Consider the following 12,756-nt stretch of genomic DNA (forward strand, 5'->3'; position numbering starts at 1 on the left):
TAATTTTTGGTGGGACCCGAAGGTTCCAAGACTGAATCTTCAGGGCAGTACAATTGGGATCGTACTCGATTTCAGCCGTCATGGCTTGAGCTAACTTATATCCCAACTTAACTGAGTACACTCCAGATTTCTTATAATGCCAAACCAACCGGTCTGCCTTAAATGATTTGCTACCAAGCAAACTCCTTATAATTTGGATATCCTCCTGATCCATAAACACCTGGAGAATAGGTAAATGCCAATCTTTAGTTAGCGGGTTAATCAAGTGATTAACCATTAAATTTGGATGTAATTATCGGCTCCTACCATTTGCAGGTCGGGAATGTTGGTTAGAGATTCTAGAATCTCGTCAAACCAAAGTATTACACCCTAACCCTAACGTCCATCGAGTGGAGAAAATACTTTTCCACCCAAACGAGGGAGATTATGGTTTCTTTGCCATCAATGGATGCTTGTTTCTAAAATATCGACCTCTAAACACCCGATCAAATAAAGAATCCGGAAAATGAATTAAATGCCAATACTGCTTAGCCAACAACGCATCAGTGAATTTATCCAGGTCATGAAACCCCAAAACTCCATCAGTTTTATCTCTACACATTTTTCCCAGACCACTCAGTGAAGACCTCGGTCTTTCCCATCAGAACTCCACCAGAAGTTCAAAATTGCACTTGTTAACTTTGACGTTAAACCCTGAGGAAGTTTAAAACATGACATAACATGTGTTGGAATTGCCAAGGCCACCAACTTAAGTAGAATTTCCTTCCCTCCCTTAGATAAATATTTAGCCGTCCAACCATTAACCCGATCATCCAGCCTGTCTCGAACATAACCGAAGACTTTATTTCTTGAACCCCCAAGACTCTCGGATATTTCAAAATAGGAGCCTATACCTCCTTCCTTGGAAATTCCAATCACCGATTTTACCTTATCCTTGATCTTCGAAGGTACTTTTTTGCCAAACATAATAGAGGATTTATCAAGATTGACCTTCTGACTGGACGCTTTACCATAGTTGCCTATGATATTCATCACAGTTGAACATCGTTCTTTGTCTGCTTTACAGAAAAACAGACTATCATCCGCAAAAATCAAATGTGAAATAGGGGGACAATCTCGGGCAAGCTTGATACCAGAAATATTATCCTCCCTCTTTGCCTTCTTTATATTAGCAATCAAAAAGGAGATCCTCTCTCGGCTTATCTCATAACTTTATTTTGAGAAGAAAAATGTATAAAATCATAGGGTTATTAGCATCCACACCCACTTTATACTAAACATCTTACACAAACACCCACTTTCCCAACTCTCTATACTTTTCTAAGTTTGTTGCTTATCTGTTCATGTTTTTTTTAACAATTTTGTCCTCATAAGAAGAGGATGTAAATGGTATTAGACAATGCCTCTACCCTAAATAGTGGGTTTTCCAAGTTTTCTTTAAATTATATCATATAATACTTCAACATATTTATATCATAAGTATAGTATTATATCATATACTTATGTTAGGAATTAGTATTACACTATTACAAGATAGATCATACAATCAGGTCAGGCTCAAATGTTATTGGGCCATGTGCTATATTGAAATTTTAAAAAGTTAAAGCCTATAATATTTAAAATAAGACCCTAAAATACAAAGAAAAAAGTAACTAAAAAAGTGGAAGTGGGACTATGCATTTGCACGTCCAACACACCAATGTACCCATTACTGTAAAGAAATTTACCCATTATCTATCGATAGAAGTTGTGGGAAAAATATATGTTATGTGATTATGAAATTAAAAATTCTCTTGGTTATGGTAATTTATTGGAAAAATGATTGTCACCTACTTGAAGTATACGCCAACACATGACCACACATACAAACAATATAAATATCTTGTTAACTACGTAAAATATTGTTATTACATAAGAAGATTCATAAACAAATATAGGTTATGTGTACAACACCATAAACATTCAACTCTGGTGTTTGGTTGGCCAAAATCTAATATTGACCACTATTGACCGACGTTGACCAGTGTTAACCGTAAACATTCAAATACATTTATATGATGTTGAGACGCGATGTAGTTTCCAAAAAGTCTTTTCTTTTCCCAAAATTTTTTAAGTCGATGGTTAAAATCTTTTATGTGTAAATTCCTTTGCTGACAAAGTTCTATTTTTCAGATAATCGAATGATAATTATTCATTTCTAATTTGATATGCCCAGATACGATTAACACAGTCTATATGCATCTAGCGCATTTATAAAACCAAAAGGTAAAATATAAGATATGTTTCTTCACATAATGTAAAATTTTATTCATACCATAACATTAGAAATTTCATACAAAGAAGAAAATCAAGATAGATATTTAGTTTTCTGATGGAGATATTTTTTTGTAGAATTCTTTCTCTTTAAGACAACAACATCCAGTATGGAGTCTAAATGTTCCACAATACCATCCATTTTTAAACCCTTTGCTTAAGCAAATCTGATCACATACGCTTGTACACTCTGACCGAAAACAAACAGCATCATGAACATCAATAGCGTTTATTTTACCTGTAAATGATATAAAATGTAGTATGATTTATCAAAATGGAAGTTTTCCAAGGAAGTATACTTTTAATTCATGTATCATCATAATACGTTACAAACCACTCTCATATATCTGTTTTTTTTACTCAAACTTAATTTGTAAACCTTAGTTCAAAGTTAGTTCTCCATCATGGAATTATCTAGACTAATTGTCTAAGTTTCACTTTCTAATAGCTCATTCATGTTTATATTTAGATACTTTTACGTCAAACATGTTTAGATGCTAAAAATTCACGAAAAAACAGCAAGATAGTGTAATTATTCTGATTGATGTACATCATATATATATCCTAATAGAACACAAAACAGTTTATTGGGTTTGTAAGTCGACTTACCTGCCATCACAATCAAGAGAACAATTGCTATGGCAATGAATATATGCAAATGTTTCTTGTCCTGCATTGTTTTGAGGTGTCACTAGATATTGCTTGACGTATATTTTTTTTTTCTCTTTGTTTAGATGTTGTATCCATGAAGATAAAGTTGCTCTTATATATAGGCTTTGATTTGTTTTACAAATCAAATGAATGAATAAGAGCTAGATTTTATTCTATTCTTTGGTAATATTAATCTTTAGCTTTATATCCCACTTAGGGGGTGTTTTTGAATTCTAATTCAAAAGAATTTTGATGACTGCAATAAAATCATAGAAAATAAATAATTGAAAGATTTTAAAGGATTAGATAACTATCTATAATCTTAATACTATAATCTTGTTAATTAATTTTTCTATAATCTTGTAAAGTCTCTGAAAAAATATCTCTGTTTTAATGATACTTTCCATAACTTTTTTTTAACCTAACAATAATTAAAAGGAAAAATGATTGCCAGCTACTTGAAATATACGCCAACACATGACCACACATACAAACAATATAAATGTCTTGTTAACTACATGAACTATTGTCATTACATAAGGACATACATAATCAAACATAGGTTATGTGTACAACACCATAAACATTTAACTCTGCTGTTTGGTTAACCAGAATTTGGCGTTGACCAGTGTTGAGCGACATTGACTAGTGTTGACTAGATAAAATATTCAATAACCAGATGGACAGAGAATCCTGGACAGAGCCGTGGTCCTGCAGTGGATGGTCGCAAGCTAGAAGATATTGATGACGAGGAGTTTAATATTCCTCCTTTGTTTGACGACACAGAGTATGTTAGGGAAGAAATACCGGATTTGGATATTGAGGATGATGGGAAAGGTATATATAAGGGTAAGCTTTTTGAAAATAAAGAGGATTGTCAGTTTACTTTAGCGATATATGCCATTAAGAACATGTTTCATTTTACTCAAACGACGACCAAGAAAGAATTGTTTGTAGTAAGTTGTTATCGGTAGAGGTGTGACTGGAGGGTACTAGCTTGTGAAATGAAGGAGTCAGGCTACTATGTGATTAGGAAAGCGAATCTTGAACACACATGCCCAATAGAGACGAGGAACAAGTACTTGAAAAAAGCGACATCAAAGGTGAATGCAGCTGTGTACGAAGCAAAGTACAGTGATCTGACAAAAGGTCTCACCCCTTTGGATCTTCAGCATATGGTATTAGAGGATTTGAGGGTGGCTGCACCCTACAGCAAATGTTGGAGGGCGAAGGGTAAGGCTTTGGAGGGCATATTTGGTTCGGATGATGAGTCTTTCGAGGATCTCCCTGGTTTTTTTGCATGTCTTAAAAGTAGCTAATCCGGGGACTATTACCGATATTAAAACTGAAGTCGTGGAAGATGGTAGAGAAAGGTTTTTGTATATATTTTTGGCTTTCGGGGCATCCATTGAAGGTTTTAGGAAGCTTAGGCGTGTTATTGTTGTGGATGGGACTCATCTGAATGGGAAGTATAATGGTGTCCTTTTGACAGCTAGTGGACAAGATGCTAATTTACAGGTTTTTCCTCTTGCGTTAGCTGTTGTAGACAATGAGAACGACGAAGCTTGGTCGTGGTTTTTTGAGAAGTTAGAGCGCATAATTGCGGATAGTAAGAGCTTGACAATAATTTTAGATAGGAACAGCTCAATATACACAACAAAGAAGAGGATGTTCCTGTTGGCACATCATAGAGCTTGCATAGTGCATCTTGCGAGGAATGTTAATGCGAGGTTCCATAATAAAGGACTTGCAAAACTTGTGACGAATGCAACATTTGTCTATAAGGTAACATGTTATCAAGAGATATATAGACAAATCAAAGTGAAAAACGCAAACTGTGCTGCGTATTTGGATAAAATTAGAGCAGCTCATTGGAGCAGAGCTTATTTCTAAGGGAATCACTACAATTTGATGACATCTAACATTGCAGAGTCTTTGAACAATGTGTTAGGTAAGGGGAGATCCTGACATATTATGGAACTACTCAAGTACATTCGTGCTATGTTAAGTAGGTGGGTTAGTGCTAGGCGGAAAAAACCTGAGAAGCATAGAGGGTTAACTACGCCGGAGGTTGATAAACAGATGCAAAAAAACTTGGTTGATGTTTGTGGTAGCAAATTTGACAAGCTCGTGTAAGGCTGTTGGGGTTGTGGAGATAATTGGTGATTTGAGTTACCTTGGTTTTGATCATGTGGTATCCCAGCCTGTATATAAAAAATGTGTCCACATGGACAGTGTTAGTTTTGCAAACTAAGGTATATGTTGAAGGAGGAAAGATATGGGGTATGTACTGATTGGTCATCTAAGGGAGAAGGTTTGTTGATAGTGTCATATACCGGGGATCGCTGTTTTTTTAAAATTCGTTTAGATAAACATGTTAAGATTGTGGATAGAGAACATGTGAATACGGTAAACAAAAACGGAGAAACAGATAGCTGCGGTTGTGGATAGAGAACATGTTAAGATTGGGCAGTGGGGGTATTCACGTGAATACGGTAAACAAAAGATCAATTATGTATAAATAACAACTTACATCTGAAAAATGCTCAACAAATATGACGTCTATCAGAGGTAGATTATTCTTAGGTAGGCCAACTGAAGACCATTCCAGGAAAGTGCAGGTGTCACCAACCCCTTGTATCTTATCAAGTAAGCCAGATATGTTACGAGATGCGAGCAGTTGAAGCGCAAGAGGGAAGCCATGCAAACAGAAGGACTTCTGTTGTATCTTCTCGGTGAAACTCTTCAACGGTCTGTTGCTTTAAGAACCTTTCTCTGCTGTTTAAGTCTTTTAGCCACTGGTTTGGATTGTGATTTAAGATCAGGTCTTACAGTTGAAATAGTCTTCAAGAATGATTATCTGCCTCAAGGGAATGCTAGGAAGGAGTCAATCTCTTCAAGCATCTCAACATACTTCCAAGTTGGTCTATGCGTTTGGCTGGAGGTATGAGTACACCATCGACAATGAGAAGAAGCGCAAGCCGAAGCTTCCGATCATGATCCTTGATAGTAGGGTCTTCAAAAGTATTATGGACGTCAGCTAGAGTTGCCTTACGATATTCCCCAATTAACTTATCCCAGTAACATTCACCATCAGAGTCGGGAGCAAGTTCGTCTTCGGGATCGTAATCTTCCGAAAATTTACCACATGGCAAGCCAGTTACATCACGAAATTCAACAAAAGAAAATCTCATAGGGTATCCACCGAAAACAGTCCACATTTCGTACTTCTTTTTGGACAAAACCTGCCTACATATGAGAGCGTGAAGTAATTTGCAAGAGATAGGAGACTAATTAATTTGAAGCATAAATAGAGACCCCAAACTTGAACTAAGAATCTGATCGAATTAGGGAGTGTCTTTCAGCACCTTGTAAATGGCCGTCAGGATATCTGGGTGTGAGTAAACATTCTGCCTAGTTTCGGGATAACGGGTCAGTTGCGAACAGGCGGCGAGGGAGAAGATCATCCCACTCTGCAGATTCTCTCCAGAAGTATCACCAATAGTTCTTGATGAAGGTTCATCGGGCGATAGTTTAATTATACGGGTAATGCGGCGGGTCTCTGCCATTTGCAAAGGAGCTTCACGGCAGGAAGTTGAACGGAAAACAGGACAAATGGAAGAAATGGGACAAACGGAAGGAGTGGTAGGATTCAAGGTTTTCGGAATTTGGGGATCTAGAAATTGATGAATTGTAAAATTAGGGTTGATGAGAATTGGGGATCTAGGGTTTGGGAAATTTCTGATTTTGTGTTTTTACTGTTGGTTCATGTGAAAATAAAATACTACTGAAAAGAGGTGGAATCGATAAAGGTAAGTTAAGAGAGTTTGTTTGTTTAGTTTAAGGGGTAAGTGGTAATTTTACAAAAGGAAAGTATAGTGATAGTAGAAAGTGCGTATGTGTTAATAGTTTAGGGGTGGTAATTTTACAAAAGGAGTCAAACTAGTAGTTTAGGTGATTTGTAAAAAATCTACAAGAGAGAGTATTCAATCTAACATTTTAAGTTATTTATATAAATATAAAATAACAAATCCTATGTTATTAAATCATGAATTTTAAAAAGTTTTGTGAAATTCAATGTTATTGAACTAGTGATTTGAAAATCTAGTTTAAGATCCAATTTTTAATATATTAAGGATTCTGGAAAATTTTAGAAGATTTTTTAAAATAAAAAACACATAAATCAAAATCTTATGATTTTAAGTGGGATTTGAAAGAATTTATAATAAATCATAAAAACTTCTCTAAAATCATCAAATCATATTAAAACTCAAATCATTTAAAATACTAAGGTCATTACCTAAAGAAAATAATTATCTAAAGAAAATTACTCCAATAATTATTGTTACAAAATAAGGAAAAGTGATTTATAAATAATATATTATCTAAAGAAAATTACTCGAATAAAATTATTATTATGAAATCTGCAAATATTTAGCTCGCTAAATAATAAACGTTTTTGAATAAGAACCAAAATATGAACCAAAATACTCACACCTCAGAATCTTAGAACCGGTTCAGTTTAATGCAAAGTTACACACGTATGGAGTTCAGCCAAGCCTTACTGATAATATATTCCAAAAGAAATATATCAGTTTCAAAAATTTATTATTGTCAAAATATCCAAAAATAATTTAAAATAGGGTGAATTTGTATGATAACCAAAATAGAAAAATAAATGAAGAATATAGCCAATTAATGACTTAAATTAGATGAGTAACTATTGGTCAATTGAAAATGACCAAAAAGTACAGTAGTTTTGGTGGTGGCCGGTGGCCAGCGGCCGGCAACCGGAGGCCAGAGGAGGTGACCGGAATATGTGACCGGAGGTGGTAGCGGTGGCGGCGGCTGTGGTCCGACGACCAGATGTGGTGGTGGCAGTGGTCCGGTGGCGGTGGTTCGGTGGTCAGTCGGCGATGGTCCGATGGTCGGTCGGCGGTGGTCGGTCGGCGATGGTCCGATGGTCGGTCGGCGGTGGTCCGGTGGTCGGTCGAAGATGGTCCGGTAGCCGGTAAGCAGTGGTCTGGTGGTCGGTCGGCGGTAGTTCGGTGATGGTGGTGGTTAGAGGCGGCAGTGGTGGTGATGATAGGGCGGTGGGGTTTGTGGTGGTAATGGGTGGTTGAAGGTTATGTATATAACAAATATATAAAATATAGAATATATAATATTTTTATGGTTAGTATAGTTAGTGGGTGAATTATAATTTTTTTGTTGGTTATATACTGCAATTTTCCTTTAAAATATATTGTAATAGTATTACACCCCGTGCTATACACAAACGTACAAATTTCTGCAAAACACTATAAATAACAAAAACTAGGAAAGTTACCCGCACGCTTGTGCGGGCAAGAACTGAATAGAAAAAAAAACTAATTTAATTCTTCATAATGTTGAATCAAATTTTTATTATATTTTAAAAACCTGTTTAATTTTTTTTAATTTTTATAGTAGTTCGTATGTTCAAATATATATTTTTTTAAAAGTTTCATATTAAATATTATTATTTTTACTTTTTAAAATAATAAAATGAATAGTTAATAAAATGTTTATAGTATTACTCTACATATGCAAAATATAAATTGAAATTTTAAAGTCTATTTTTAAAGTTTAATTGAAATTTTAAAGGCTATTTTCAAAGTTTAAGCCCAAATTGGCCGTAACAAAATTTTAAATGAGCCAAATACAATTGTTACGGTCAATTTTAATTACCTTGATATAATAATTTGGGATAATATAATATGTAATTTCGTTTAGACTATTAAAATAATATTTTAAGCAACCCATAAATGTACTTCTATTTAGACCATTGTATTTGGTACTATAAACATTCAAAATTATACTAAAGTTTGCATATACAAAAAGTTAATTAAGCCACTGTATCTTTATTTCTGAGTCCATTCTTTATGACTGAGTCCCTGGGCTCTCACTTTGATGCTCCATCACATGGTTTATGTAATAACGTCCAGCAAACTCAGACTTGTAAATATATAAAGTGTATGAACCAAAATTATTTTAACATCATACATAATCATATATAAAGTGTATAAAGTTATTTTTACATAATCAAATCTTACATAGTCTGGTGATTCTCCAGTCCTTCGAACTGTGGTTTTATAAACATTTGCAGTTTAAAATTAATATATTGGTTACCTTATGATGATTATATCAGAACTATTTTATGTTACACACTTTCATATTCTCCGAGTTTCACAAACCGCATTACACAAAAAAAGGTTTGGATTTGTATATGAGATGGCACCCGTTTGATTGCCATTTAGACATGAATTCAGAAGTGTAGTTGTTTTTGACACGACATTTCACAGTTCATTCCTACATGTTTATCAAATTAATAAAAAATCTTAATAGAGACAACTTTAAAACGTAACTGTCCTAAAGGTAGAGTAAATGTCTTTTACCTGCCATTCAACAACGTGAAAACATCATTACTATTATTGGCACTCTCAGGTCTTCTTTTATCTTCCACATCTACTATACACTCACAGACAACTAATTTGGGAAAAAGACAGAATTTAGCTTTCCAAAGTGTTGCAAATCTATATTTGGTAAAAGTTTAATTCATACTTTTCTAAGGGAGGGACCAATACGCAAAGTTACAACAAATCCTATAAAGATTCTAGATTACCGAACACAAAGTTACAATTAACTATACTCACATATTGTACCATATCAATATTAAATTAATTAACGAAACACTTACCGAAAGAGATGGGATGATTTATTTTTCCATGATATATATCATCCAAATACTCGAATCAAAAGTAATTCTTTGGACTCAATTGTTGGACCAGCGTCATAGTGGTATCGTCCGTGAATTTAATTTGATAAGGATGATGAGTATTCCTCTCATTCATGGTTGGATTGATTACTTTAAAATTTCTAATATCATACCATTCAACATCGTCGATATATTTCTGGAGTTTAGCGAGTGTATTTGGTAAAAAAGTAGTTTTGATTGTGTTACTCTTCATAGTTTAATAACAATTGTGTAGGAAGTCGTATATATAAGAATTGTTAAAAAATGAACTTTAAGTAAAAATGATGTTCAATTAACGATACTAACCTCTACATCCACAAGAAGCAGTACTCTTTTTGTAAAGAACTCGCTGATACTCCAAGAATGAAAGACCTTGGCGTGTATACGCCAATTAGTTCTTTCGGGAAGAAGATCAATTAGACCTTGACCTTGGCGCTAATCGAATCTCATGATTTTCTCCAATTAGGGTTTTTCCTGTTTCTTCTCTGTTATCGAAAACGAAAAGGGGATTCCAGATTTGTAAGAATACAAACAGTCACGATTAAACGTTGCCTCTTAACCGTTTTAGTGTCTCACCTTTTGTTTGAATATTAAATATTTTTTAATATTTATTATTATATATATAATTACAGATTAAAGATAAAATTTGTAGTTAATAGTTATGATGTAAAATTATATATACATTTTATGACACAGCTAACAATTATATGTTTATAAACAACATTGTTGAAACCAAATAAAATATAATCATGTGAATTTTTTTAATAAAATGTTCTTAGACCATCTACAATGTATTTATCTTTTATTTTATAATATAAAATAAGTCAAAATTAGAAAATGGTTTTTTCCAATGTGAAAGTCTATATCTGACTATTAAATAGAGGTAGTGTTAAAGATATTAAAAATTACTTTATTTAAGAGAAGAAATATAATTCAAGTCTAAATATCCAAAACAATTATCCAACTACAAACCATAATTATACAGTCTCAAATACCTCTTTGAAAACAACATTAAGTGTTTTATTCTGGCATTTCCCATATTTATCTATAATTAATACCTTTAAGCATTTTCTGGTTGTGACTCGAGAGAAGGCAACATAAAGCTGTCCATGTGTGAAAACCGGTTTCGGTAGAAACAATCCAACATGTTCTAGCGTCTGACCTTGACTTTTGTTTATAGTAATTGCAAACTCCACGGTAACAGAAAACTTTCGTCACCTCATACGAAAGGGAAACTTTGCATCAGGTGGACTAACATACATCCTAGAGATAAGTACTTTATCACCAACCTTTTTTCCTGTCACGACTCTTGCTTCGATTATATGATTGGTCATCTGAGTAATAATTAACCTCGTACCATTACTCAAACCTCCCTTAGGGTCTATATTCCTTAGCAACATGACATGTGCTCCTATTTTCAACGTTAAAGCATGGCTTGACAATCCAGAAACTTGTATATTGTTTTGGAAATCCTAAGTGTAGATCATATTATCATGAGCACTTTTATCTGACGTTTCAATACTATCAAAGTTAAGATATCGTCTCTCCTCACCTGTAAATAAAAAAATAAAGAAGGAATTTTAGATATGTGATATCTTGTTTTTTGTTGGGTTTTAAGCCTTGTTTTTGGTTAGTTTTGTTGCATAATCTTGTCATTCTAGGTTGTTTTAGGAGCATATGCATATAGTGTGCTACCTCTCAGGTTCTTAGAGTAAAATCATCACAATTGGAGCATTTGGACTTATTTTGACGCAAAGAAGCAAAGAAGAGTGAACTGGAGAAGAGGCACTTGATCACCACCATCAGCGGCCAAGACCATCGGCCAAACGGTGGCCGAGTGAAGCAAGCGGTCAAGACCAGCAGCCAAACACAAGCCGATGGAACAGGAGACGCACTTGATCGCCACCATCAGCGGCCACCTCCCGCGGCCAAACCTTTTCCGCATGAAGCCAGCGGCCACCTCCCGCAGCCAAACCATGCCTGCGTGAAGCCATCGGCCACCTCCCATCAGCCAAACCTTGCCCACATGAAGCAATCGGTCAAGACCAGCAGCCAAACAAAAGCTGAAGGAGACGCACTTGATCGACACCATCAGCGGCCCTCCCGCGGCCAAACCTTTTCCGCGTGAAGCCAGCGGCCACCTCCCGCAGCCAAACCATGCTTGCGTGAAGCCATCGGCCACCTCCCATCAGCCAAACCTTGCCCGCGTGAAGCAAGCGGTCAAGACCAGCAGCCAAACAAAAGCTGATGGAACAGGAGACGCACTTGATCGCCACCATCAGCGGCCACCTCCTGCAGCCAAACCTTTTCCACGTGAAGCCAGCGGCCACCTCCCGCGGCCAAACCATGCCCGTGTGAAGCCATCTGCCACCTCCCATCAGCCACCCCCCCATCGACCAAACCTTGCCCGCGTGAAGCCAGCGGCCACCTCCCGCGGCCAAACCATGCCTGCGTGAAGCCATCGGCCACCTCCCATCAGCCAAACTCTGACCGCATGAAGCAAGCGGTCAAGACCATCAGCCAAACAAAAGCCGAAGGAGACGCACTTGATCGCCACCATCAGCAGCCACCTCCCGCGGCCAAACCTTTTCCGCGTGAAGCCAGCGGCCACCTCCCGCGGCAAAACCATGCCTGCATGAAGCCATCGGCCACCTCCCATCAGCCAAACCTTGCCTGTATGAAGCAAGCGGTTAAGACCAGCAGCCAAACAAAAGCCGAAGGAGACGCACTTAATCGCCACCATCATCGGCCCTCCCGCGGCCAAACCTTTTCCGCGTGAAGCCAGCGGCCACCTCCCGCGGCCAAACAATGGCTGCGTGAAGCCATCGGCCACCTCCCATCAGCCAAACCTTGCCCGCGTGAAGCAAGCGGTCAAGACCAGCAGCCAAACAAAAGCTGATGGAACAGGAGACCCACTTGATCGCCACCATCAGCGGCCACCTCCCGCGGCCAAACCTTTTCCACGTGAAGCCAGCGGCCACCTCCTGCAGCCAAACCATTCCCGCGTGAAGCCATCG

At 36.7% G+C, this 12,756-nt stretch overlaps 2 protein-coding genes across 2 annotated transcripts; one reads left to right on the forward strand and one right to left on the reverse strand.

Moving 5' to 3' along the window:
- Positions 1–2,282: 2,282 nt before the first annotated feature.
- LOC109127637 (defensin-like protein 76) lies at positions 2,283–3,077 on the reverse strand. The gene is made up of 2 exons (XM_019232673.2): positions 2,923–3,077; positions 2,283–2,551 (listed from the first exon to the last, which is right to left on the reverse strand). Exons 1-2 carry the CDS (start codon positions 2,987–2,989, stop codon positions 2,361–2,363), a joined length of 258 nt encoding a protein of 85 aa, XP_019088218.1. The 5' UTR covers positions 2,990–3,077; the 3' UTR covers positions 2,283–2,360.
- A 330-nt stretch (positions 3,078–3,407) lies between these two features.
- On the forward strand, positions 3,408–4,857 carry LOC104751359 (uncharacterized). Its single transcript, XM_087468340.1, has 4 exons — positions 3,408–3,526; positions 3,644–3,801; positions 3,961–4,197; positions 4,280–4,857. The coding sequence occupies exons 1-4, from the start codon at positions 3,408–3,410 to the stop codon at positions 4,855–4,857; spliced, it is 1,092 nt and encodes a 363-aa protein (XP_087324466.1).
- The last annotated feature ends 7,899 nt before the right edge of the window (positions 4,858–12,756 follow it).

The sequence above is a fragment of the Camelina sativa genome, chromosome 2 (assembly GCF_030686135.1).
Source record: "Camelina sativa cultivar CO46 ecotype springtype chromosome 2, ASM3068613v1".
In the NCBI taxonomy this organism is placed as follows: Eukaryota; Viridiplantae; Streptophyta; class Magnoliopsida; order Brassicales; family Brassicaceae; genus Camelina; species Camelina sativa.

Coding starts and splice junctions, on each gene's coding strand:
- LOC109127637 (XM_019232673.2), bottom strand. CDS start 2,989: ATGCAGGACAAGAAACATTTGCATATATTCATTGCCATAGCAATTGTT. Junction 2,552..2,922: donor TCTCTTGATTGTGATGGCAG/GTAAGTCGACTT, acceptor TATCATTTACAG/GTAAAATAAACGCTATTGAT.
- LOC104751359 (XM_087468340.1), top strand. CDS start 3,408: ATGATTGCCAGCTACTTGAAATATACGCCAACACATGACCACACATAC. Junction 3,802..3,960: donor TATTGAGGATGATGGGAAAG/GTATATATAAGG, acceptor GGAGGGTACTAG/CTTGTGAAATGAAGGAGTCA. Junction 4,198..4,279: donor CAAATGTTGGAGGGCGAAGG/GTAAGGCTTTGG, acceptor TCTTAAAAGTAG/CTAATCCGGGGACTATTACC.